At 44.0% G+C, this 23,573-nt stretch overlaps 1 protein-coding gene across 7 annotated transcripts in view; it reads right to left on the reverse strand.

The window, feature by feature from the left end:
- Nucleotides 1-23,573, reverse strand: part of RIPOR1 (RHO family interacting cell polarization regulator 1) — a 289,814-nt gene that overhangs the window by 152,026 nt on the left and 114,215 nt on the right. For 5 of the 7 annotated variants that reach the window (XM_044271143.1, XM_044271138.1, XM_044271137.1 and 2 more), the window contains exons 2-3: nucleotides 14,166-14,286; nucleotides 6,982-7,134 (exon numbers count right to left, since the gene is read on the reverse strand). In XM_044271143.1, the coding sequence (XP_044127078.1) occupies nucleotides 6,982-7,134; nucleotides 14,166-14,260 (248 nt within the window). In that variant the 5' untranslated portion in view covers nucleotides 14,261-14,286. Of the gene's footprint in view, nucleotides 1-6,981; nucleotides 7,135-14,165; nucleotides 14,287-16,505; nucleotides 16,629-23,573 lie in introns of all 7 variants that reach the window. The other 2 variants (XM_044271141.1, XM_044271142.1) reach the window with 1 other exon arrangement.

Consider the following 23,573-nt stretch of genomic DNA (forward strand, 5'->3'; position numbering starts at 1 on the left):
TAAAGTGCACAGTGCGCCGCTCACCTGTGTGAGGAGAAGGCAGAAGTGCTGATACACTGCTTCTGCCTTCTCCTTGGGTCTTGTGCTGTCTCTGACAGCCGGGAACCCATCCTGCTCCTACTACAGTGCGGGAGCAGGAGCTGTAATCTTGCAATTGTGCGGCGCTCCGGGCAGAAACACAGCTGACCACCCGATCAGCTGTGTTTCTTCCCAGCAGGACGGGGGCCGCAAACCATGGCTCTGGGGGCTGCAGCTTGTGCACCCCTGCATTAAAGGGTATGTTCACCTCTAAGTACTTTTATTTGATTAAAAAAATAAATGAATATAAACAAACTGCTTTGCACTATTTTGCAGCCTTTTGTAGTCAGAAGTCTGGCGTGCTCGTTTGACAACACCCCCCCCCCCCCCCCCCCCCAATTTCTTCCTCACTACCCTGACCTTCAGGTACATTTCCTAACAATACAGACATGTCATTTAGAGTATGGTATATAATACCCAAAACACACAAACAAGAAGGTACACTTGCTGTTAAGGTCAGTGTCTGGTTCGGAGTCTTTTATTGCAACTACTAGGGGTAATTAATAGCAAAGCCAATATCATAGTCAGGAGGAAGCCAGTGGTCGATGCACAAGATGGAGGGTCAGTAGTAGAGGAGTAGGCAAATGCCGTAGTCAGAAGGAAGCCAGTGGTCGATGCACAAGATGGAGCGTCAGTAGTAGAGGAGTAGGCAAATACTGTAGTCAGGAGGAGGCCAGTGGTCGATGCACAAGATGGAGCGTCAGTAGTAGAGGAGTAGGCAAATGCCGTAGTCAGGAGGAGGCCAGTGGTCGATGCACAAGGTGGAGAGTCAGTAGTAGAGGAGTAGGAAAATACCGTAGTCAGGAGGAAGCCAGTGATCGATGCACAAGGTGGAGAGTCAGTAGTAGAGGAGTAGGAAAATACTGTAGTCAGGAGGAGGCCAGTGGTCGATGTACAAGGTGGAGAGTCAGTAGTAGAGGAGTAGGAAAATACTGTAGTCAGGAGGAGGCCAGTGGTCGATGCACAAGATGGAGCGTCAGTAGTAGAGGAGTAGGAAAATGCCGTAGTCAGGAGGAGGCCAGTGGTCAATGTACAAGATGGAGCGTCAATAGTAGAGGAGTAGGCAAATGCCGTAGTCAGGAGGAGGCCAGTGGTCGATGCACAAGATGGAGTGTCAGTAGTAGAGGAGTAGGCAGATCTAGTCAGGAGGAGGCCAGTAGTCGATGCACAAGATGGAGCGTCAGTAGTAGAGGAGTAGGAAAATGCCGTAGTCAGGAGGAGGCCAGTGGTCGATGCACAAGATGGAGCGTCAATAGTAGAGGAGTAGGCAAATGCCGTAGTCAGGAGGAGGCCAGTGGTTGATGCACAAAATGGAGGGTCAGTAGTAGAGGAGTAGGCAAATGCCGTAGTCAGGAGGAGGCCAGTGGTCGATGCACAAGATGGAGGGTCAGTAGTAGAGGAGTAGGCAGATCTAGTCAGGAGGAGGCCAGTGGTCGATGCACAATAAGCATAGTACGAGCAGCAGAGCAGGAGAGACTAGCTTGATTACAGGTTGAGAGCACAATAATCTCGCAAGGCAGAAGTGCAAGGCTGGGGTTAAATATGATGTTCAATCAGGGAACAGAGTGGAGCAAACCAGGGAGGTGTGAACTGAAACTGGGAACTAGGCTTCAGTCCAGCACAGGAGTGGCCCAGAGAGCTCAATAGGGGCTACTCACACAAGCGTACTCCCGTCTGTATTACTTCTGAGTCTCGTAGCCTTACGGCAGGTTTTGCTCTATGCAGCTTGCGCCATTTAAACCCGCTGTTCGGCCATGAGGACACGGTCAGACTACTAGAGTATAAGATGGTCAGATTGTATGAATAGCCCCTTAGTAGGAAGCCTTGAAACGGCAAGCATGAACTTTTCTGACTTCATGGGTCCTAGAATTTAGTGCACTACATATTTTTGGGGTTATTTATGGGGAAAAGTGTTACAGTATTCCATAGCAACCATTCAGGCTACACCTATTATTTTTCAACTACAGAAATGTGAGCGTTGGAATCTGAACGGTGGTTAGAGGAACTTTTCCAGTTTCCCTCTCCTCTAGTTCAAAGTTTAAATGTCTCCTATCACCAACTGTCCCACATTTACCACATCAGTTTTTAATATGGCTGGAAATACTAAAGGCGCATTTACGCGCTCCGAGCAGCTTAACAGGAAGGAAGAGCTGCATTTACATACAGTGATCACCTCCACAGTATGAGGATGAGGGATTTCTATTGCATTTCGCTCATTCATCGGGTGATTGGCTGCATCTTTACACGGGCCGGTTGTCAAGAACGTTCATTCACGATAATCTGCCAGCATAAATCCACTTTAAGACTAACAATGGTTTTACAAGATTTTTATACTGATGACCTATCCTCAGTATTTGACCGGTGGGGTCCGACACCCAGCACCCCCACGATCAGCTATTTTGAGAAGGCACCGGTGCTTACCAAGCACAGCGCTGTACATAGTATAGCGGCTCAGCCCTATTCACCTCTAGGGGACTGAGCTGCTCCTAGGCCACGTGACCAATGAACATGTCGTCACTGGCATAGGAAAAGCTGAGAGAAGGCCGTGGCACTCACAGGAGCGAGGGGGTCCTGAGTGTCAGACCCCCCACCGATGACCTATCCAGAGGATAGGTAATCAGTATAAAAATCTTAGAAAAACCCCTTTATTGAGTCGCACTGTCAACTTGGTTTCTTTATTGTGCGAGAAGAGAAGAGGGAGCTGGGATTAACCATTACAGTAATCCTGAGATCATATGACTACACGCAACACTATACTGCCAACTATTAGCCACAGGTCAGTCACCAATCTGACAAGTGTTTTTTCCAGGTGTCCTTCTCCTAAGGCCTCATGCACATGGCCGTTGTTTTGGTCTGCATCCGAGCCGCCGTTTTGGCAGCTCGGATGCAGACCCTTTCACTTCAATGGGGCCGCAAAAGATGCGGACAGCACTCAGTGTGCTGTCCGCATCCGTTGCTCCGTTCTGTGGCCCCTCAATTTTTTTTTAACATGTCCTATTCTTGTTCGCACTTTGCGGACAAGAATAGCCATTTATATTAAAGGCTGTCCGTGCCGGTGCGCAAATTGCGGACCGCAAAACACACCACGGTCGTGTGCATGAGGCCTAAAACGGTCATTGTGAAAAATAAAACCTTCTAGGCAAACAAATTAGTTTTTCATGAAAGAAAAGTATCTAACTTTAAAAGAAAATGGAAGATGGAAAAGGAACATGGATGTGTTTTAATGGTACATTTACTTGGCACAGCATAAACCTCCCATGTAAAGACACACAAACATCCATGATAAAAGCGGACCACGCTGACCTGAGTGTATTACAAGTCATGCACTTCACAAGCCAAAAATAATTTTCCCTGATAAAACCCCTGATTGACTTACTCTCTGCAATTATAGGATTACACAGATTACCAGCACATAGAAAGCTAGTGCTCTGTTCACACAAGCATCATGGCTTCTGTCTATAATGGAGCCATGACAGCCATGTCAAATTAGCCTTTATACGGACACTGATTTTCTTCAAACCTCAGTGACTTCATGGGAGTTCAGGGGTTCTGGTAATTTTGACTTAGAACTGCCCTGCCCCGACAGAATCCCCCGGGGGCCCCTATAGTGCAGACAAAGCCTAAGCACTAATTAAACAGGTGACATTGCTAAAGGTTGGGATGCTGGGTTTTGTTATTGCAGCATGCATTGTGTGGGAAAAATGACATTACCCTTAGGCTACATACACACGACCGTATGTGTTTTGCGGTCGGAAAATTGTGGATCCGCAAAAAAAAAAAAAAAATGACGAAGTCTGATGTCATCCATTTTTTTTGCGGATCCATTGTAAAAAAAAAAATGACGAAGTCTGATGTCATCCATTTTTTTTGCGGAAATTTGTAAAATCAAATTAGTTTTTCATGAAAGAAAAGTATCTAACGTTAAAAGAAAATGGAAGATGGAAAAGGAACATGGATGCGTTTTAATGGTACATTTACTTGGCACAGCATAAACCTCCCATGTAAAGACACACAAACATCCATGATTTGTCATGATTTAGACACACAAACATCCATCTTTGTCCACAAAACGGACAAGAATAGGACCTGTTCTATTTTTACAGACAGCACACGAAAAAAAAACCCAAAAAAAAAACAACGGACACTGAAACTAAATACGTTAGTGTGCAGTAGCCTTATTCTATATGATTTTAAAGATACTAGTTTTTTAAGTTTTGCCACTTTTGCACAATTAAAGCATTTTCAAAAAAAAAAAAAAAGATCAAGTTTCTGTCTTCATTTTTTATATTTTTCTTCTGTTGCCTTTGTGTGAAGGCTTGTTTTTTGCATGATGTGACGTTTACATTCATACCAATTTAGGGTACACATGACTTTTTGATTGCTTGATAAGATTTTATTTTTTTATTTTTTTTTGGGGGGGGGGGGGGTGACTAAAAATTGACTGTTCTAGGTATAGTGTTTTTTTTGTTTTTTTTTTTCAGCGTTTACTTTGCTGGGAAGATAATGTGATAACTTTATAGAGCAGGTCATAGACACAGTGATACCTAATATGTTTATTTTTTTTCAATTGTAAATGGATTGAGGAGGGGGGAAAGTGGTGCTTTTTCACACTTTAAACTTTTATTTTTATAAAACACTTTTTTACTTTCTATTTTAGTCCCACTATGGGACCTCAACTTATGAGGGTCTGATCCACGTTTTAATGCAATACAATACAATACAATACAATACAATACATGCTGGGTCTTACAGGCTTCTGTACATGGTAGGACCTGAGGCCTTTGTAAAGCTTTTGGGTGTCATGGCAACCAGAGACGCCCCACAATCACATTGTGGGGAACCAATGGAGTAAGAGGGAGCCCCCTCCATCTGTAAACTTCTTACATGCTGCAGACAGCATTGACTGAGGCATCTAAGGGATTCATTTGCCAGTATCAGAATTTTCAGGCATGCTGGGGGATACATCTAGGCCTCTGTACTGATCTAGCAGGCACTGCTCCTGTGCCTACCCAATCAGTGAGCTGGACATGTACGGCGCTCTGTGCAAAAGCTATGTTTGCTGCACCTTACATTTATGGCTGCCACAGTTTCATGGGTTTCTTTTTTTTTTACCTTTATTCTGCAGGTCAGTACGATTACAGAGATAACACATTTTTATGGCTTTTCTTGTGTTTTAATACTTAAAAATAAAAACTATTTTCTTTGTATTGTCACTAAAACTTGTTGATACTTAAGTCTATGGAGCTGTGTGAGGGCTCATGCTTTGCAGGGTGGTTTTTAATCGATACCAAGGGTTGAGGAAGCCACAGAGTGGTGGCGATACATCTGTAGCCTTTGCTTTCCTTACTTCCTATGGTCTGACCACCAGCTACACTTGGGTGATATCTATTTACTAATATTTCTGTGGATCTTTTGTTTGACTCTTGGTCACTATTTTATAAATTTTTTTACACTTTTATAGTTTTTGGCTAGCTGGGATTTATTTTTACCAGTGTTCTGCCATCCCAGATTGTTGGTAATGGGGGGTTTAATGAGCTGTAGGTTTATTGTAAGGCTACTTTCACACTAGCGTTCGGGCGGATCCGTTCTGAACGGATCCGCTCATAATAATGCAGACGGAGGCTCCGTTCAGAACGGATCCGTCTGCATTATATTAGCAAAAAAAAGCTAAGTGTGAAAATAGCCTGGGACGGATCCGTCCAGACTTTCAATGTAAAGTCAATGGGGGACGGATCCGCTTGAAGATTGAGCCACATTGTGGCATCTTCAAACGGATCCGTCCCCATTGACTTACATTGAAAGTCTGGACGGATCCGCACGGATCCGCACGCCTCCGAACGGCCAGGCGGACACCCGAACGCTGCAAGCAGCGTTCAGCTGTCCGCCTGTCCGTGCGGAGGCGAGCGGAGCGGAGGCTGAACGCCGCCAGACTGATGCAGTCTGAGCGGATCCGCCTCCATTCAGACTGCATCAGGGCTGGACGGCTGCGTTCGGGTCCGCTCGTGAGCTCCTTCAAACGGAGCTCACGAACGGAAACCCGAACGCTAGTGTGAAAGTAGCCTAAGTTACTAGGAGTCTAAATTAGAATCCTCAGGCCTCATTTCTCAAAAATGACTAGTAGTAAAACTTTCTTTGTTGCCCATGGCACCCAATCAAAGCACAGCTTTTATTTCTTAAACGGCTCTGGAAAATAAGTTCTATTTGCTCTGGCTGACAGTGACCTTTTTATTGCTAGACAGTTCTGATTAAATTCGGCCCAATGTTTCCCGGGGATTCACTAGATAGATCCCAACTGCTTTCCAGTTTCTATGAAGACGGCTGCTCTTCCTCTGTGAAGATTGGGTGCACTCTATATTCCCAATGAACACACGTGGGTATTATTGGTGATAGGAACCATACCCAGCATTTCCATCAAGGGCTGTTTATGGAAAGCCTGTGACAACCTAGCACTGACTGAACAGAATACTGCAGGTTGCTGGTCTGGTGGGATAAAGTAGGGGGAGATAAAACAAACTGTAGGCTGAGGCGTAACTAATTGTTGGTAAAACGAAGGGGCAGAAGCACTGCCCTACGTCTCCTTTCTTCGGCTCTGCTGGGCTGTCCGAGCGTGATGGTATACTGATCCACATCCACATATATGGATTCCATACTCCACACTGAAGGAACACGGCATATAGAACAGTGCTTCTGCCCCTTTGCTTTACCAAAGTTTAGTTACCCTAATTACTCAAAAGGTGCAATTAAAAAGCCTGAACATTGTAGTTAATGAGAAAAAAAAATGCATAATTGGTAAAATACTGTATGTCATTGAGACAGGAGAAAAAAAAAGAAAAGAAAATCTTGCAAAATGACAGCTGTTAGTTACAAAATGTTTAAAGTTTTGTGTACCACGTGTACTCTTACCCCAGTCCCCTTTTCAGTGCATTATAGACCTCGTCCACTCTGTCAGGCTGAGGAACCTTAGGAGGAGGGGACTTGTGTGACATAGAGAACATTCTACGAACTTTAGATCCAGACTTTCGAGAAACAGTTGGTGTATGGAAGGCCTGTCGATGTCTAAAAGAAGAAATACATACAATTACATACAATCAGATTGCCTAATTGGAGTTAGGAAGGAATTTGTTTTCCCCCTAAAATGAGGAAAAATTGGCTTCTACCTCATGAGGGTTTTTTGCCTTCCTCTAGATCAGGGGTGCAGAACCTTTTCAGGTTGCCGGCCACATTGTGAGACTGAAGGAATCCCATGGGCCGAAAATAAAGGTTAAAGGGGTATTACCAGCTGATATACTGTATTTATTGCATATTGTACATACAGTATACACCATAAATGTCTGCTTACACATCCAGGACTCCCATCTAATGGGAGAATACATGAAAAACGCATGTGAGCAGCCACAAGACATAGACATACATGTCTGTCACCAGATGGTTGAGGGCCGCACAGAATTATATTGAGGGCCGCATTTGGCCCCCGGGCCGCAGGTTGTGCACCCCTGCTCTAGATCAACTTGCAGGATAACAGGCTGAATTGGGTGGACAGATGTCATTGGTGAAAAGCAGAACTGGTTTAGTTGCCCATCGCAAAACTGATCCGTTTTGGACCGCTTGTGAGAGCCCTGAACGGATCTCACAAACGGAAAGCCAAAACTCGAGTGTGAAAGTAGCCTAAGCAACAGAGCAGATCAAATAAATAAGACACGTGTGAAAAGGTGCATAGAAGCAATGAAGAGAACATGTCTGAAAGTGCCTATGTATTTCAACCCAAGAAAGAGGAAAATAACAGCAACCCCCACATTTAACACAATTTTTGTTTAAAATCACATCATTTAAACTTTAGATGGATGTACAGCACACTAAGTCACACTGTATGTTACAAATAGCACAAATAAGATACATTCTTAAAATAAAGTAGCTTTAGTTTTTTCCACTGCCAATTGCCGAATGTGATAAGTTATATAAAAAAAAAAAAAAAAAAAAAAAAAAAAAAAAAGGACAACGCAAAACATTATTTGGGTAATACAAAACAATACCCAGACTATGAGACAATTATCTGGCAACCTAAGGCTACATTTTCACAACAGTGAAAAAAATAAATAAAAAATTATAAAAAACGGACACATTTAGTCTTTAATGGCCATTCTTCATCCATGTGTACATGCATTTATTTTCCTTTTGTTGGTTTTAATGGCAGTTTTGCATCAGTTTTCCTTGGCCATTAAAAATAAAATAAAAAATAAGTTTGAATGTCAGTTTTTTTAACAACCCAACCCCTGCAGTGCCATCAGAATATATTACAAACCCCTAGAGTGCCCCCAGCATAAATAGCCACCATAATGCCTCCAGTATCTATAATAGCCCCCCTGTAGTGCTCCCAGTGTTTGTAATGCCCCCCATAGTGGTCCCAGTATATAAATGCCCCACCAGTGCCACATGTATATAAAATACCTCCCCAATAGTGCCCCCCAGGATATACATTCCCCCCCCCCCCCCAACAGTGCCCTCCATTCTGCTGGGTTCATAATTAATAAATAAATTATTCACCTCACCCACTTATTCCACACTGGAGGGAGCAGGACCTGAAGCTTTAGGGCCAGTTCACACAGAGGTTTTTGGCGCTGATTTTGGAGCATTTTAGCCTCAAATTCAGCTCCAAAAACACTTCGAAACAGCCTTCTATTAATTTGAATAGGAACTGGCCCTTAACGTTAGGTCATCACAATCCTGGGAGTGTCAGGTTCTGCTCCCTCCAGTGCAAAGCAAGTGAACTTGAGCTCAAGAGGATGAGTTTTTATTATTTTTTTAATGGCTGTTAGATGGGTTGACAACTGTCTAAATGACCATTAACAAAGAAAAGAATTATAAGATTCTCTCCAGGTGGTACTATTGCCCTACTAAATTGCATCAAATGTTCCCCAATGTGTCAGACAGGTGCTGGAGGTGCGAAAACGAGAGGGGTTCCTTATTACATATTTGGTAGAGCTGTCCAAAAATTCATTCATTCTGGGAGCGAATTTTGCAGATTTTTGCCAAATACTCACACAGAACGATTCCTAAGGCTACTTTCACACTAGCGTTCGGGCGGATCCGTTCTGAACGGATCCGCCCATAATAATGCAGACGGAGGCTCCGTTCAGAACGGATCCGTCTGCATTATATTAGCTAAAAAAAGCTAAGTGTGAAAATAGCCTGGGACGGATCCGTCCAGACTTTCAATGTAAAGTCAATGGGGGACGGATCCGCTTGAAGATTGAGCCACATTGTGGCATCTTCAAACGGATCCGTCCCCATTGACTTACATTGTAAGTCTGGACGGATCCGCACGCCTCCGCACGGCCAGGCGGACACCCGAACGCTGCAAGCAGCGTTCAGCTGTCCGCCTGTCCGTGCGGAGGCGAGCGGAGCGGAGGCTGAACGCCGCCAGACTGATGCAGTCTGAGCGGATCCGCCTCCATTCAGACTGCATCAGGGCTGGACGGCTGCGTTCGGGTCCGCTCGTGAGCTCCTTCAAACGGAGCTCACGAACGGAAACCCGAACGCTAGTGTGAAAGCAGCCTAACACTACACAACTTACCCTTCTATCCCCGATTCCTGGCTCTCTTGCCCAGGTCAAGAAAGGAGTCCTGAGGCACTTTCTAGCTGCGGCAAGGATGGGTATTCCTAGACATTGGAAGTCCAGTTCGACACCTACACTACTTGAATGGTCAAGAGAGTTAAGGTTTATTCTACGTATGGAAGAGTTGATAGCAAACGAACAAGAGCTGAATCATTTGCACATAGCTGTGACCCCCTGCTCCAGTTTCTGGACTCTTCGGGATTTGTTGATTTACTAGGAGCTTAATGAGTTTTAGAATTTGTAAGATCTTTCACGCAATCTTTAGGTCAGGCTCATATGTTTTAATATCTATCGATGTTTTCTTCCCTTCCACCCCCCTCCTTCCTTATGTCTCTTGTTTCTCCCCCCATGTCAGTGTTGTTCTAAAGGGCGACACCTCCTAGTGAGTTGTCAGTTTAGCCGCAAGAATATCCTGAAATTGATATGTGGTTCCTTAGGCCACAATGCTTTATGGAATGTATAACATGGTCGCAATGTTACGAAGGGAGTCTATATCTGTACTCATTTTTTGATGATTATATTCATTCTTTGTATTTGTTGTATTGATAAAAAATTTCTCATTGTTAATCTATATGCAGGACTCTAAAGGTTCTAATGTAATACTCTATGTATCAATTGTCGCTAGCCATTATCGATTTTGGTTTCTTCCAATAAAAAGAGAGTAAACATAAATGGCCATTAAAAAAAAAAGCCCAATTGATTTCAATAAGGTCTGTTTTGCCGAAAATAGGACATATGCTATTTTTTGATGGCCGCTGTTTGCTACTAAAAACGGTCATGTGAATAGCCCCTTAGTCAGCCACGTGACAGCACAAAAATGTCAATTTACTAATCTGAAATACGCCCAACTTAAGCGTAGAAAAAAGGCTAAATGTAAGACAGCTTGCAAGCTGTCCTACATTTAGAACTGGCGTTAGAAGCGCCAAAGTTATGGAGAGGCCTGCACCTCTTCATAAATTTGTTTCCTATGGCGTATGTTTTTGTTTCTATGGCATTCCCTAAGCAGTAAAACTGATCTTTTACTTTCATTCTCCAGGTCAGTATGCTTACGGATATACCACATATGTATAGTTTTTCTTGTGTTTTAATACTGGGGGGAAAAAAAATGTTTTTTTCTTTTCATCGCCATATTCTGACCCCTATAACTTATTTGCTGTTATGTGTATGAAGCTGTGTGAGGGCTCATTTTCTGTGGGGCAAGCTGTACTTTTCATTGATACTATTTTGGGTTGTGTATGACTTTTTGATAACTTTTTTTTTTTTTGCGGGAGGTGAAGTAACCAAAGAATTGCAAATGGGCCATCTTGACTTTTTACATTTCGCTGTACTTATATAGAAGGTCATTACGTATGCAGAGATACCATATATGTATTTATTTAATTTATTCCTTTTAATAGTAAATGGGATGAGTGGGCATGCTTTTTTTTACGTGAAACTTAAAAAAAAAATTATTTTTCTAAACCCCTTTTTTTTTTTTTACTTTTTATGTTAGTCCCACGGTGGGACTTCAACTTCTGATGGTCAGATTGCTGGCACAATGCATTACAATACATACTGTATTGTAATATATTGTTTCTGTTTTACACTGACAGCCTGTTGCAGGACCGGATAGGCTTTCATAACTGGCACACCTGGAGGTGTTTGTAAGACCTCCGGCTGCCATAGCAACAATCATCAAAATCCTGTGATCACACCAGCCAATGAGAAGAGGGGGAACACCCTCCCTCGCCTGACCTTGCAAATGCTCTCTGGGGTGATTGGTAACAAAATGACAGACACTCCATACACCTGTGGAAAGACTTCCCAGAAGGCCTCATGTAGATAGTTTAATACAAATCATGTCTGACATCTGGAGACACTTCAGAAGCAGCAAAGTTGTGCCTTAGCATCAAGGCCGTCCCATAAAGACTTAGGCTAATAGATCCGCATACAAAACTTTAGGTCTAATTAATGAAAGAAAGATCACTTGGGCCTATTGCACATGATCGTATGGCTTTTTCAGCATTTTGCAGTGCGCAAAAACAGATCTGCAAAAAATACGGATGAAATCCGTGTGCATTCAGTTTTTTGCGGAACGGAACATCTAGCCCCTAATAGAACAGAACTATCCTTGACCGTTATGCGGACAATAGAAGGACATGTTCTATCTTTGAACAGAACGGAAAAACAAATACGGAAACTGAATGCATACGGAGTACATTCCGTTTTTTTGCGGACCCATTGAAATGAACGGTTCCGTATATGGAACGCAAAAAACGGAATGGAAACTGAAAAGGCATGAGGCCTCATACGGAGGGTAGTATATCACCTAGAATATTCAAGGAATACCATTTCTTTAAAATCAGTGTTCAGGGACTTGAAGCTAGGAGGCTTTTGTAGAGTTGTGGGTGGGATGAAGCCTCAAGTCTTAGTCCAGTTCCTGCGTTTCTATGCAGTGGGCTCATTGGCAAATGCAGCTGTACTGAGGCCTACTTAAAATCCTATGTACACTGGGGAAGATCTCTGGGCAGAGCAGAGAGGCTGCTGACATGCGGCATGCAAACTAAGGCCTCATGCACACGACCGTATGTATTTAGCAGTCCGCAAGAAATACGGATGATGTCAGTGTGCATGAATGGTTCCGTATACGCAAAACACACAAAAAATGCAACGGACACGGAAAGAAAATACGTTTGTGTGCAGGTTGTGGTTTATTGTATTTAAGACACAGAGGGAAAATATGATGTTTAGCCAGTGCTTGGACAAGCAGGATTTCATTTATCTTTTGTGTTATTTTGCTTTTTGCATCCTGTATACTTGTTACCTGTATACATGCTGCCATTAAAAGGCGGAAAGGACCTGAGCTTTGAACATTTGAAGGCTTTCTGTGTTTCTACAAAGTACACAAATACAGGTCCTTCTCAAAATTAGCATATTGTGATAAAGTTCATTATTTTCTGTAATGTACTGATAAACATTAGACTTTCATATATTTTAGATTCATTACACACCAACTGAAGTAGTTCAAGCCTTTTATTGTTTTAATATTGATGATTTTGGCATACAGCTCATGAAAACCCAAAATTCCTATCTCAAAAAATTAGCATATCATAAAAAAAGGTTCTCTAAACGAGCTATTAACCTAATCATCTGAATCAACTAATTAACTCTAAACACCTGCAAAAGATTCCTGAGGCTTTTAAAAACTCCCAGCCTGGTTCATTACTCAAAACCGCAATCATGGGTAAGACTGCCGACCTGACTGCCATCATTGACACCCTCAAGCAAGAGGGTAAGACACAGAAAGAAATTTCTGAACGAATAGGCTGTTCCCAGAGTGCTGTATCAAGGCACCTCAGTGGGAAGTCTGTGGGAAGGAAAAAGTGTGGCAGAAAACGCTGCACAACGAGAAGAGGTGACCGGACCATGAGGAAGATTGTGGAGAAGGACCGATTCCAGACCTTGGGGGACCTGCGGAAGCAGTGGACTGAGTCTGGAGTAGAAAGTGTGCAGGAAATGGGCTACAGGTACCGCATTCCCCAGGTCAAGCCACTTTTGAACCAGAAACAACGGCAGAAGCGCCTGACCTGGGCTACAGAGAAGCAGCACTGGACTGTTGCATGTCATTCGGAAATCAAGGTGCCAGAGGTCTGGAGGAAGACTGGGGAGAGGGAAATGCCAAAATGCCTGAAGTCCAGTGTCAAGTACCCACAGTCAGTGATGCTCTGGGGTGCCATGTCAGCTGCTGGTGTTGGTCCACTGTGTTTTATCAAGGGCAGGGTCAATGCAGCTAGCTATCAGGAGATTTTGGAGCACTTCATGCTTCCATCTGATGAAAAGCTTTATGGAGATTAAGATTTCATTTTTCAGCACGACCTGGCACCTGCTCACAGTGCCAAAACCACTGGTAAATGGTTTACTGACCATGGTATTACTGTGCTCAATTGGCCTGCCAACTCTCCTGACCTGAACCCCATAGAGAATCTGTGGGATATTGGGAAGAGAAAGTTGAGAGACGCAAGACCCAACACTCTGGATGAGCTTAAGGCCGCTATCGAAGCATCCTGGGCCTCCATAACACCTCAGCAGTGCCACAGGCTGATTGCCTCCATGCCACGCCGTATTGAAGCAGTCATTTCTGCAAAAGGATTCCCGACCAAGTATTGAGTGCATAACTGAACAGAATTATTTGAAGGTTGACTTTTTTTGTATTAAAAACACTTATCTTTTATTGGTCGGATGAAATATGCTAATTTTTTTAGATCGGATATTTGGGTTTTCATGAGCTGTATGCCAAAATCATCAATATTAAAACAATAAAAGGCTTGGACTACTTCAGTTGGTGTGTAATGAATCTAAAATATATGAAAGTCTAATGTTTATCAGGACATTACAGAAAATAATGAACTTTATCACAATATGCACATTTTTTTAGAAGGACCTGTATATGTAGGAAATGGGGTCCGATAATAAAATATCACAAAAGTTTACAAACCTGGTCTTTTCGTAGTTTGAGTTAACGCCTGCAAATGACTGACTTCTAGTAATTGATGTGGATATGACCCTTGACGACTGCATGTAGAGAGTCATGGTGGAGTGAGCCTTGTGTGTGCTCCCTGAAAGAAAAAAAATACAAGAAAATAACACTTCTTCTAATGACCTAATTAAGGACTAGAGACAAGTGGGTAAGTAGAACCTGCCTTTTATGCTTTCTCATCCAGACCAAACTGAATCTGAAAACCTGGCTGTACTGGCAGCCTTAGGGTACTTTCACACTAGCGGCAGGACGGATCCGACAGGCTGTTCACCCTGTCTGATCCGTCCAGCCTCTATTTCGCCGTGCCACCGGACTATAATGGGGATGGGGGCGGAGCTCGGGTGCAGCACGGCAGTTTGCGGTGAGAGGCTGCCAGACTAAAAAGTCGGACATGCAGTACTTTTGTCCGGCGGCCTTTTGCCGTGCTGCGCCGGAGCTCAGTCCCCTGTCTCCACTATAGCCAATGGGGACGGAATGGCGGTCCGGCGGCACTGCGAAATAGCAGCAGGACGGATCCGACAGGGTGAACAGCCTGTCGGATCCGTCCTGCAGCTAGTGTGAAAATAGCCTAAGGCCATTTGCAAACAGCCATTACATAGATCAGGCATGGCCAACATGCGGCTCTCCAGCTGTTGTAAAACTAACAACTCCCACAATGCCCTGCTGTAAGCTGATAGCTGTTGGCAGTCTGGGCATGATGGGCATTCTAGTTTGGCAACAGCTGGAGAGACTCAGGTTGGCCATCCCTGACCTAGATGAATCTTCGCTACAGATATACATATACAGACCCACTATAGTTCAAGAACCGTAAATGTCTGATTCAGCAGCACTGCATGCAGTATAAGCACTGTAACTGTGCTCTTGTACTATGGATGTCCCAATACACCATGACATGCACACATTTTTATTTGTGAAGAGTAAAGGGGTCTCCTTGGATTTTATTATTAATGGTGTAGCCTCTGGATAGGCCATCAATATCTGATCAGTGCATAACAGGGTGAACAGCCTGTTGGATCCGTCCTGCCGCTAGTTCACGTGTGTCCCCGGACTGCCGCTCAGTCCCCATTGACTATAATGGGGGCAGGGGCGGAGTTCCGGCGGCAGCAAGGCAGCGCACGGCGAGAGGCAGCCAGACAAAGTACGAACGGAATAACCTGCTGGATTCCCCTGCCGCTAGTGTGAAAGTACCCATAGTCAAGTGTTTTCAATCGGTGAGATAAGGTACGAATGGGTAACCTGTTTCATGTAAATAACAGGGCTCTAACAAAGTCTGATCTTCACAACACATTTGTAGAATGAGTTGTTGATGCACATCTGGTTGAAAAAGTTTACAAGACATCTCTAAAAAGATTGGAGAAGATGGGTAAGAAATGGCAGGCACCTGTCTATGTTGTCACCTAACTACTCATACGGGGGAGGGGGTGCAACATTTTAGGAAAAATAAAAAATGTCCTTTCTTAAGGGCTCTTTCACACCTGCGTTCTTTTCTTCCGGCATAGAGTTCCGTCGTCGGGGCTCTATGCCGGAAGAATACTGATCAGGATTATCCTAATGCATTCTGAATGGACAGTCCGTCCTTCAGGATGCATCAGGATGTCTTCCGTTCCGGAACGGAACGTTTTTTGGCCGCAGCAAATAGCGCAGCATGCTGCGCTTTTTGCTCCGGCCAAAAATCCGGAACACTTGCCGCAAGGCCGGATCCGGAATGAACGCCCATTGAAAGGCATTGATCCGGATCCGGCCTTAAGCTAAACGTCGTTTCGGCACATTGCCGGATGCGACGTTTAGCTTTTTCTCAATGGTTACCACGGCTGCCGGGACGCTAAAGTCCTGGCAGCCATGGTAAAGTGTAGTGGGGAGCGGGGAGCAGCATACTTACCGTCCGTGCGGCTCCCGGGGCGCTCCAGAGTGACGTCAGGGCGCCCCAAGCGCATGGATGCTGGATCGCATGGATCACATGATCCATGCGCATGGGGCGCTCTGATGTCATTCTGGAGCGCCCCGGGAGCCGCACGGACTGTAAGTATACTGCTCCCCCGCTCCCCACTACTACTATGGCAACCAGGACTTTAATAGCGTCCTGGGTGCCATAGTAACACTGAAAGCATTTTGAAGACGGATCCGTCTTCAAATGCTTTCAGTACACTTGCGTTTTTCCGTATCCGGCGTGTAATTCCGGCAAGTGGAGCACACGCCGGATCCGGACAACGCAAGTGTGAAAGAGGCCTAACTGTAACTAGCTGTTCCATTGTGGAAGTGCTCATTAGTACATGAGGCCCAGGGAGCACTACCACTTACATTACTCCCCGTTCCCTGGTCCTCTTCTCCTGGCACCAGCACCGCTCTGGTTCATGACAGTGTACAGCTTCAGGACATAGTGTGCTGCATCAAGAGAGCATTGGTCCAGAATGTTGGTGACACCTGGAGCACAAGAGGAGAGGTGATTTTTTATTTTATTTTTTATCGTGTGGCCTGAAACCTGCATTTAGTGGACAGATGGAAGGGTTGAAAGGGGTGTGTGCAGTGATCTGGGGTCTGTATGAATTTAGAGGCTGATCTGGGGACTTTACAAAACGTGGGGTCTATATAAATTTAGCGGCTGTTCTAGGGTCTGGAGGTCTGTATAATTCTGGGAACTACTCTGGAGATCTGTATTAATTTTGGGGGGTGTTCTGAGAATATATTAATTTTGGGGTCTGAATTAAGAAAGGGTTGCCCAAACATGTAAAATGTATTGCTGAAAACTGTGTATATGTATATATATATATATATATATATATATATATATATAAATAATCTGGAAAGAGGTGGCCAAAAGGAGGAAAAAGGCGCTCATAGGGTGAGTAGGTTCAGAACAGGCTTCCAATTCAGGAAGAATGGTGTTGCTCACCTGCTGTCGTTGCACCTAATGTTCAGTGCAACTGTACTGGAGGCGAGTAGGAGTGGTTTAAGTGTTGCTGGTTGGTGCTGCCGGTTACATCCGTGTTCACCTTTGGTGGGGGCCAAGCCGCCGTCTGGGTCAGTGTATGAAGTATGTATCAACTGGACTCTGGGGTCGAGTGGAGGGTGGACCATAGGCGCAAAACACAACCAGAGTTTGTTTCGAACCAATAATTTTTTTTTAAATTATTTTTGTTATCGTGACAACGCGTTTTGGGGTTCTGTGGACCCCTTTTTCAAGTCTGTGAATGCTGCTGATTGAAGTTGCGCTGCTCCCAGCTTCTGGCACGTGCGGCGTCCAGATGCTGGGAGCAGCGCAACTCATACCTCACCAACCAAATATTCAATGTCTCCCATTCACACACCACCTCATGACGAGCTCTCTTGTGGTGCCCCTAAAAGCACTGTTCTGGAACATTATAACAGTTTATACATTCGACCTGGGACATCTCAGAATCCCATGTCTTGCAATGCCACCTCTATGATGACACTCAAATCTACCTCTCTGGCCTAGATTTGAGCTCCTCTGACGAAAAGCAGTTCTGGTAGTCTTTGGCCTATAAAAAACCCCACGTAATTTAACCTATTAACCTGTGGTATTATTCTAAAGGAAGACAAAATTGCCCTTAAAGAGGACCTTTCACCACATCCTGCATTATGTAATACATGAACATGTGGATGGTTACATTTATACAATGTTTATACTATATTACTTATGTTAATATTTATACAATAGATACAAACATTATATATGGACTAAGCCCTCACTCTGATATGATAAAATCTTTTGATCAAAACAAGTCTGTGCCCGCCTACCAGTGCCACCAAGGTGGTCTCAGTCAGGCAGGTCGTACTCTAAATCTATCTGTGCCGTTGGGCATCTACATTCAGGAGAGCAGACCCTGCACATATAGTGCACTGCTTCTTGTTACCTTTGTGTGCAGGGTCTGCTCTCCTGAATGTAGATGCCCAACTGCATAGATAGGCTTAGAGCAGGTCTTGGGGCTGGTAGGCGGTCACAGATGTGTTTTGATCAAAATATAGATGGCTGAGAGTCTCCGATTTTATTATAACAGAGTGAGGGCTTAGTCCATATACAGCGGATCTAAAAAGTCTACACACCTCTGTTAAAATCTCAGGCTTCTGTGATGTAAAAAAAATGACAAAGATAAATCATTTCAGAACTTTTTCCACCTTTAATGTGACCTATAAACTGTACCACTCAATTGAAAAATAAACTGAGCTCCAAGAATGTTAGTACAGTCCCTTGGGCTCCTTACCAGGCTCATTTACATATCTATAAAATAATTTTTTTAAACACAATAAAAAGAACACAGCGCTATGGGACAGGTATATTGCGGACATGCTAGCGGCGATCTAGCCGTGCACGTCCACATCTCTATAGGCTAAAACGAGGTGACAGGATCCCTTTAAAGTGCCTCTGATTATCCCCAAATAAAGTTCAGCTGCTCTAGTTGGTCTTTCCTGAAATTTTCTTAGTCTCATCCCACAGCAAAAGCCATGGTCCCCAGAGAGCTTTCAAAGCATCAGAGGGATCTCATTGAGGTATCAGTCAGGAGAAGGGTATAAAAGAATTTCCGAGGCATTAGATATACCATGGAACACAGTGAAGACAGTCATCATCAAGTGGAGAAAATATGGCACAACAGTGCCATTACCAAGAACTGGACGTCCCTCCAAAATTGATGAAAAGACTAGAAGTAAACTGGTCTGGGAGGCTACCAAGAGGCCTACAGCAACATTAAAGGAGCTACAGGAATATCTGGCAAGTACTCGCTGTGTGGTACATTTGACAATGATCTCCCGTATTCTTCATATGTCTGAGCTATGGGGTAGAGTAGCAAGACGAAAGCCTTTTCTTATGAAGAAAAACATCCTAGCCAGGCTACATTTTGAAAAAACACACCTGATGTCTCCCAAAAGCATGTGGGAAAAGGTGTTATTGTCTGATGAAACCAGGGTTGAACTTTTTGGCCATAATTCCAAAAGATATGTTTAGCGCAAAAACAACACTGCACATCATCAAAAGAACACCATACCCACAGTGAAGCATGGTGGTAGCAGCATCATGCCAAGGGGCTGTTTTTCTTCAGCTGGAACTGGGGCCTTAATTTAGCTAGAGGGAATTGTGAACAGTTCCAAATACCAGTCAATATTGGCACAAAACCTTCAGGCTTCTGCTAGAAAGCTGAACATGAAGAGGAACTTCATCTTTCAGCATGACAACGACCCAAAGCATACATCCAAATCAACAAAGGAATGGCTTCACCAAAAGAAGATTAAAGTTTTGGAATGGCCCAGCCAGAGCCCAGACTTGAATCCGATTGAAAATCTGTGGGGTGATCTGAAGAGGGCTGTGCACAGGAGATGCCCTCGAGCGTTTTTGCAAAGAAGAGTGGGCAAATCTTGCCAAGTCAAAATGTGCCATGCTGATAGACTCATACCCAAAAAGACTGAGAGTGCTGTAATAAAATCAAAAAGGTGCTTCAACAAAGTATTAGTTTAAGGGTGTGCACACTTATGCAAGTATTTTTTCTTCCCTCTACCTAAAAGATTTCAGTTGAGTTGTACAGTTTATAGGTCACATTAAAAAGGTGGAAAAAGTTCTGAAATGATTTATCTTTGTCTCATTTTAGGGGTGTGTAGACTTTTTATATCAACTGTATAATGTTTACATATATTGTCTAAGGCCACTTTCACACTAGTGTCTCTATTTTCAAGTATTGAGATCCGTCAATACTTCAGTCAATGGGGACAAAACATAAATGAACAAAACGGAATGCTCCAAAATGCATTCCGTTCTGTTTGGTTGCTTTCTCATACCGGTGTGAAAACTGCAGCATGTTGCGGTTTTATTTCCATCATGGGTTGCTGAGCAAAATGAATCAGTCATGACCCAACATCTAAGTCAAAGGGGACGGATCCGTTTAACTCTCGGACACTATCTGATACCAGTAACGGAAGCGTTTTTGCTGAGCCCTGCCGGATCCAGCAACAACGCTAGTGTGAAAGTAGCCCAAGTGTATTATTTTCTGTGATTATTCTTTTAGAATATAGCAATCAAAAGACTCCCAGGAACAAGCATTCATCTCAAGCAATACAGATATCTTGTAATACTATCTTTCTGAAGAAGGCAACCTGATGTCTTTTAAAGTTATTTAGCAAATCACAGAGTTCCAAAGTCTTCCTGCTCTTATTGTATAAAATCCTGTCAAGCTGATGGCGACACTTCTTTTTCAATAGACTACTTCTTTTCAATATGCGACACCACAGGCGGCGCGGCCCTGGATGTAATTGCGGCGTCGGTGGGGGGACAGTAGGAGATGAGCGCTTCCATTGTGGAAGCGCTCATCTCCATATTCATCTGTATCGCCGTCCTCAGGACAGCGATACAAAAGACTGTGATGCGGCAGGGGAGGGAGAGGTGTCTCCCCGACGTCATTATTATCGCGCCACCTGAGCAGGACAGCACACAGCCGGAAGAGGCCTGCATCGCATCACTGCTGATGGAGGTAAGTATGCGTTTTCTTTTTTTTTGGGGGGGACGGGGGGGGGGGCTGGCTTTATGAGGGCATCTGACAATTCTTACAGCCCCATTTTTTTGGGGGGTGGCACTCTGGGGGCATTTCTTACTGGCACATTATGGGGGGGGCACCATGGGGAGAGGAGCACTATGGGGGCATCTGGGGGCTCTGAAGGGGCTTTTTTTATTGACACATTATGGGGGGCACTATAGGGTCATTATTTGGGGGCACTATGAGGAAGTGGGGGCTCTAAAGGGGCCTTTTTTTTCTTATTGGGACATTATGGCATCTGGTGGCACTAAGGGGGCATTTTTTACTGGCACTATGGGGGAGTGGCGCACTATTGGGGCATATGGTGGCACTTAGAAGGGGCATTTTTTACTGGCATATTATGGGGGAGAGGAGCACTTTAGTCCGCTGGGGGCACCAAGAACAGGCCTTTTTTTTTACTGCCATATTATGGGGGACACTGGGGAAGGGGGAGCGGAGCACTATGATGGCATTTACTGGGGCACTATATAGGAGTATTTTACACTGGCATACATTATGGGGACATTAGCTCAACTGCGGGCACTAAGCGGGGGTATTTCATGTACTGTTTAATGTCAGTTTGTCAATCTCTGCAGAGACGGGAGATGGCTGAAAAATCATCATGGTGGTCTGGTCTGAATTGAGATGAGGAAAGAGAACGTCTACAACAAAGGTGACATCACTGGATGTAAGAGGTATGTGGCGCTATGTAGGAGAGAAGATGCTCCAGCTCCTCCCCCTGACATTTTCAGAAGGAGGATTCACAGCGGGGTGAGGATGCCTTTCGGACCCCCGGACCCCCCCCAGACAAAATTCCTGGGTGCTCCCCTGAGTTAGGCACATCCTCAGGCTGTCCTTGCACCTAGATTGAAATCTACTCCAGTCTCTGAAGTAGATTTGAAACATCATTTATGCCTGGAAACAGACAAAACGTAAGTCTAGCCCCTGGTGAGGATGGCAAAACAACAATTGCATGCATCTAAATTTAGGTGCAAAGACATTTGAATGTCGCATAACAGGGACGTGCAAATTCTGTACGCCTAACTGGTGTAAGGGGCCATCATAAATGACCCCTAAGTCTTCGAACAGCAAGGTGTGGCAGTCTGAAGTAGTGGACCCAGGGGAGCCCACCACTCTCCAGATGGGGTGTTGCCACTTAATAGAAAGCTTTTTATATTCTCTTTCTATGGCTCCCTTGTCTCCTCCATACTACTGACCCCCTGCCAATCCATACAGTTAAAAGGGGGTAAAAGTGACACCTCTGTTAGAAAGGAGCATAAAAACAATTATATCTAAAAAATAAAAAACACACACACCATACATAGAAAACTTTTTTTCCAATTTTTGGTAGTTTTTCTTTTTTCATTATTACACCAATATTATTCTGTAATATACCAGATTAATTACAGCATATTGTCCTTTAGTACCAGTCAACACAAAATAACCCCCCCCCCCCCCCCCTATATAGATCATCTATTGTCCATTCAATGCTGCTGTGACAGGAAGAAGTTATCTGCGAGGTAATCATTATGGTAGGTCTAGAATTCGGATGACAACAAGACTAAAGAAGAAACGAGGGATGCTCCGAGTCATTCGTCCCCTTCTTTCACTGGTCGCTGTGATGGTCTGACTAAAAAAGTCAAACGAGGCTGTCTGCTGTAGGGTTTTCCCGATACAAATTTTTTTATTCAATTTCGATACCATTAAAAAAAAGTATTGGGATACTTGATACCACGTTCAATACGCATTTTATGGAACATCCAGCCCATAATCGAACAGTCCCATCCTATTTTTTTGGGGGGGGACAAGGTGACATGGCGAATTGCGTGGTTTTTATTTTTTCTGTTATGGTGTTCACCGCATAAGAGATTTTTTTTATATTTTAATAGTTCGCTCTTTTTTAGACGTGGCAATGTGTAATATGTTTATTTATTGTTTATATATTTTATATGTAAAATTGGGAAAGGGGGTGATTTATACCTAATATATATTTTTTTTTTCTTCACTTTTTATTTGATGACCATTTCCCCCCTTAGGGGCTAGAACCTGGAATCTTTTAATCTCTTGTCCTATTCACCCTAATAGAGATCTATTAGGGTTAACAGGACTTTACGCTCTCCCTGCTGCCCTGTGCTGATCGCAGCTCCCTGTCATAGAGGTCGGGTGCCGGCTATGTGATTCTGCACTGGCACCCGCCTCCTGTATTTGTATTAAACGTTCGTTATCTTCATTGGTGGCGCAGTGGCCACAGCCCCTCCCCTCCTCTTCCCCTCTCTCTTCTCATTGGTCGCGGTGGCATCGGCACAGGAGGGATGGAGGGACTGCTTCGTTCTCCCCTGTGCTGATGAGGGAACATGGGGCGCTGGGAGCAGCGCAAGCCATGTTCTGCGATACTAGGCTGCGCTACTGCACAATATCGGTAAAAGGCAAATCCTGGTATCGAATTGATACTGGTACAAAAGTATTGATTGGGTATCGCAAATTCAATATCAGGCACGACCCGAGTCTGCTGTGCTAAAAGTCCAAAGGAGATAAAGAGCCAGCACAGAAGATATAATACAAAATTTGTAGCCAAAACGAAGGTTTAGTCTTACCGGTAAACGGTTTTCCAGGAGTCCGACATGACAGTACCCACTGGAGGATGTCCTATTGGATCTCTGTAGGGACAGGAAGCGTGAGAGGTTAAAAGGCCCCTCCCCTACCCTCCCACCAGTGTTCTTTCCAATTACTACACCAGATAGGATCCAACGTATTTATTAAACTTCCATGTTAGACACACATCGGAAAGATAATTTTAAGGATCCTGGCAATAACCGAAAAGAATTATGGGGGGGAAAATAACGGGTACTGT

The sequence above is a fragment of the Bufo gargarizans genome, chromosome 10 (assembly GCF_014858855.1).
Source record: "Bufo gargarizans isolate SCDJY-AF-19 chromosome 10, ASM1485885v1, whole genome shotgun sequence".
NCBI classification, from domain to species: domain Eukaryota; kingdom Metazoa; phylum Chordata; class Amphibia; order Anura; family Bufonidae; genus Bufo; species Bufo gargarizans.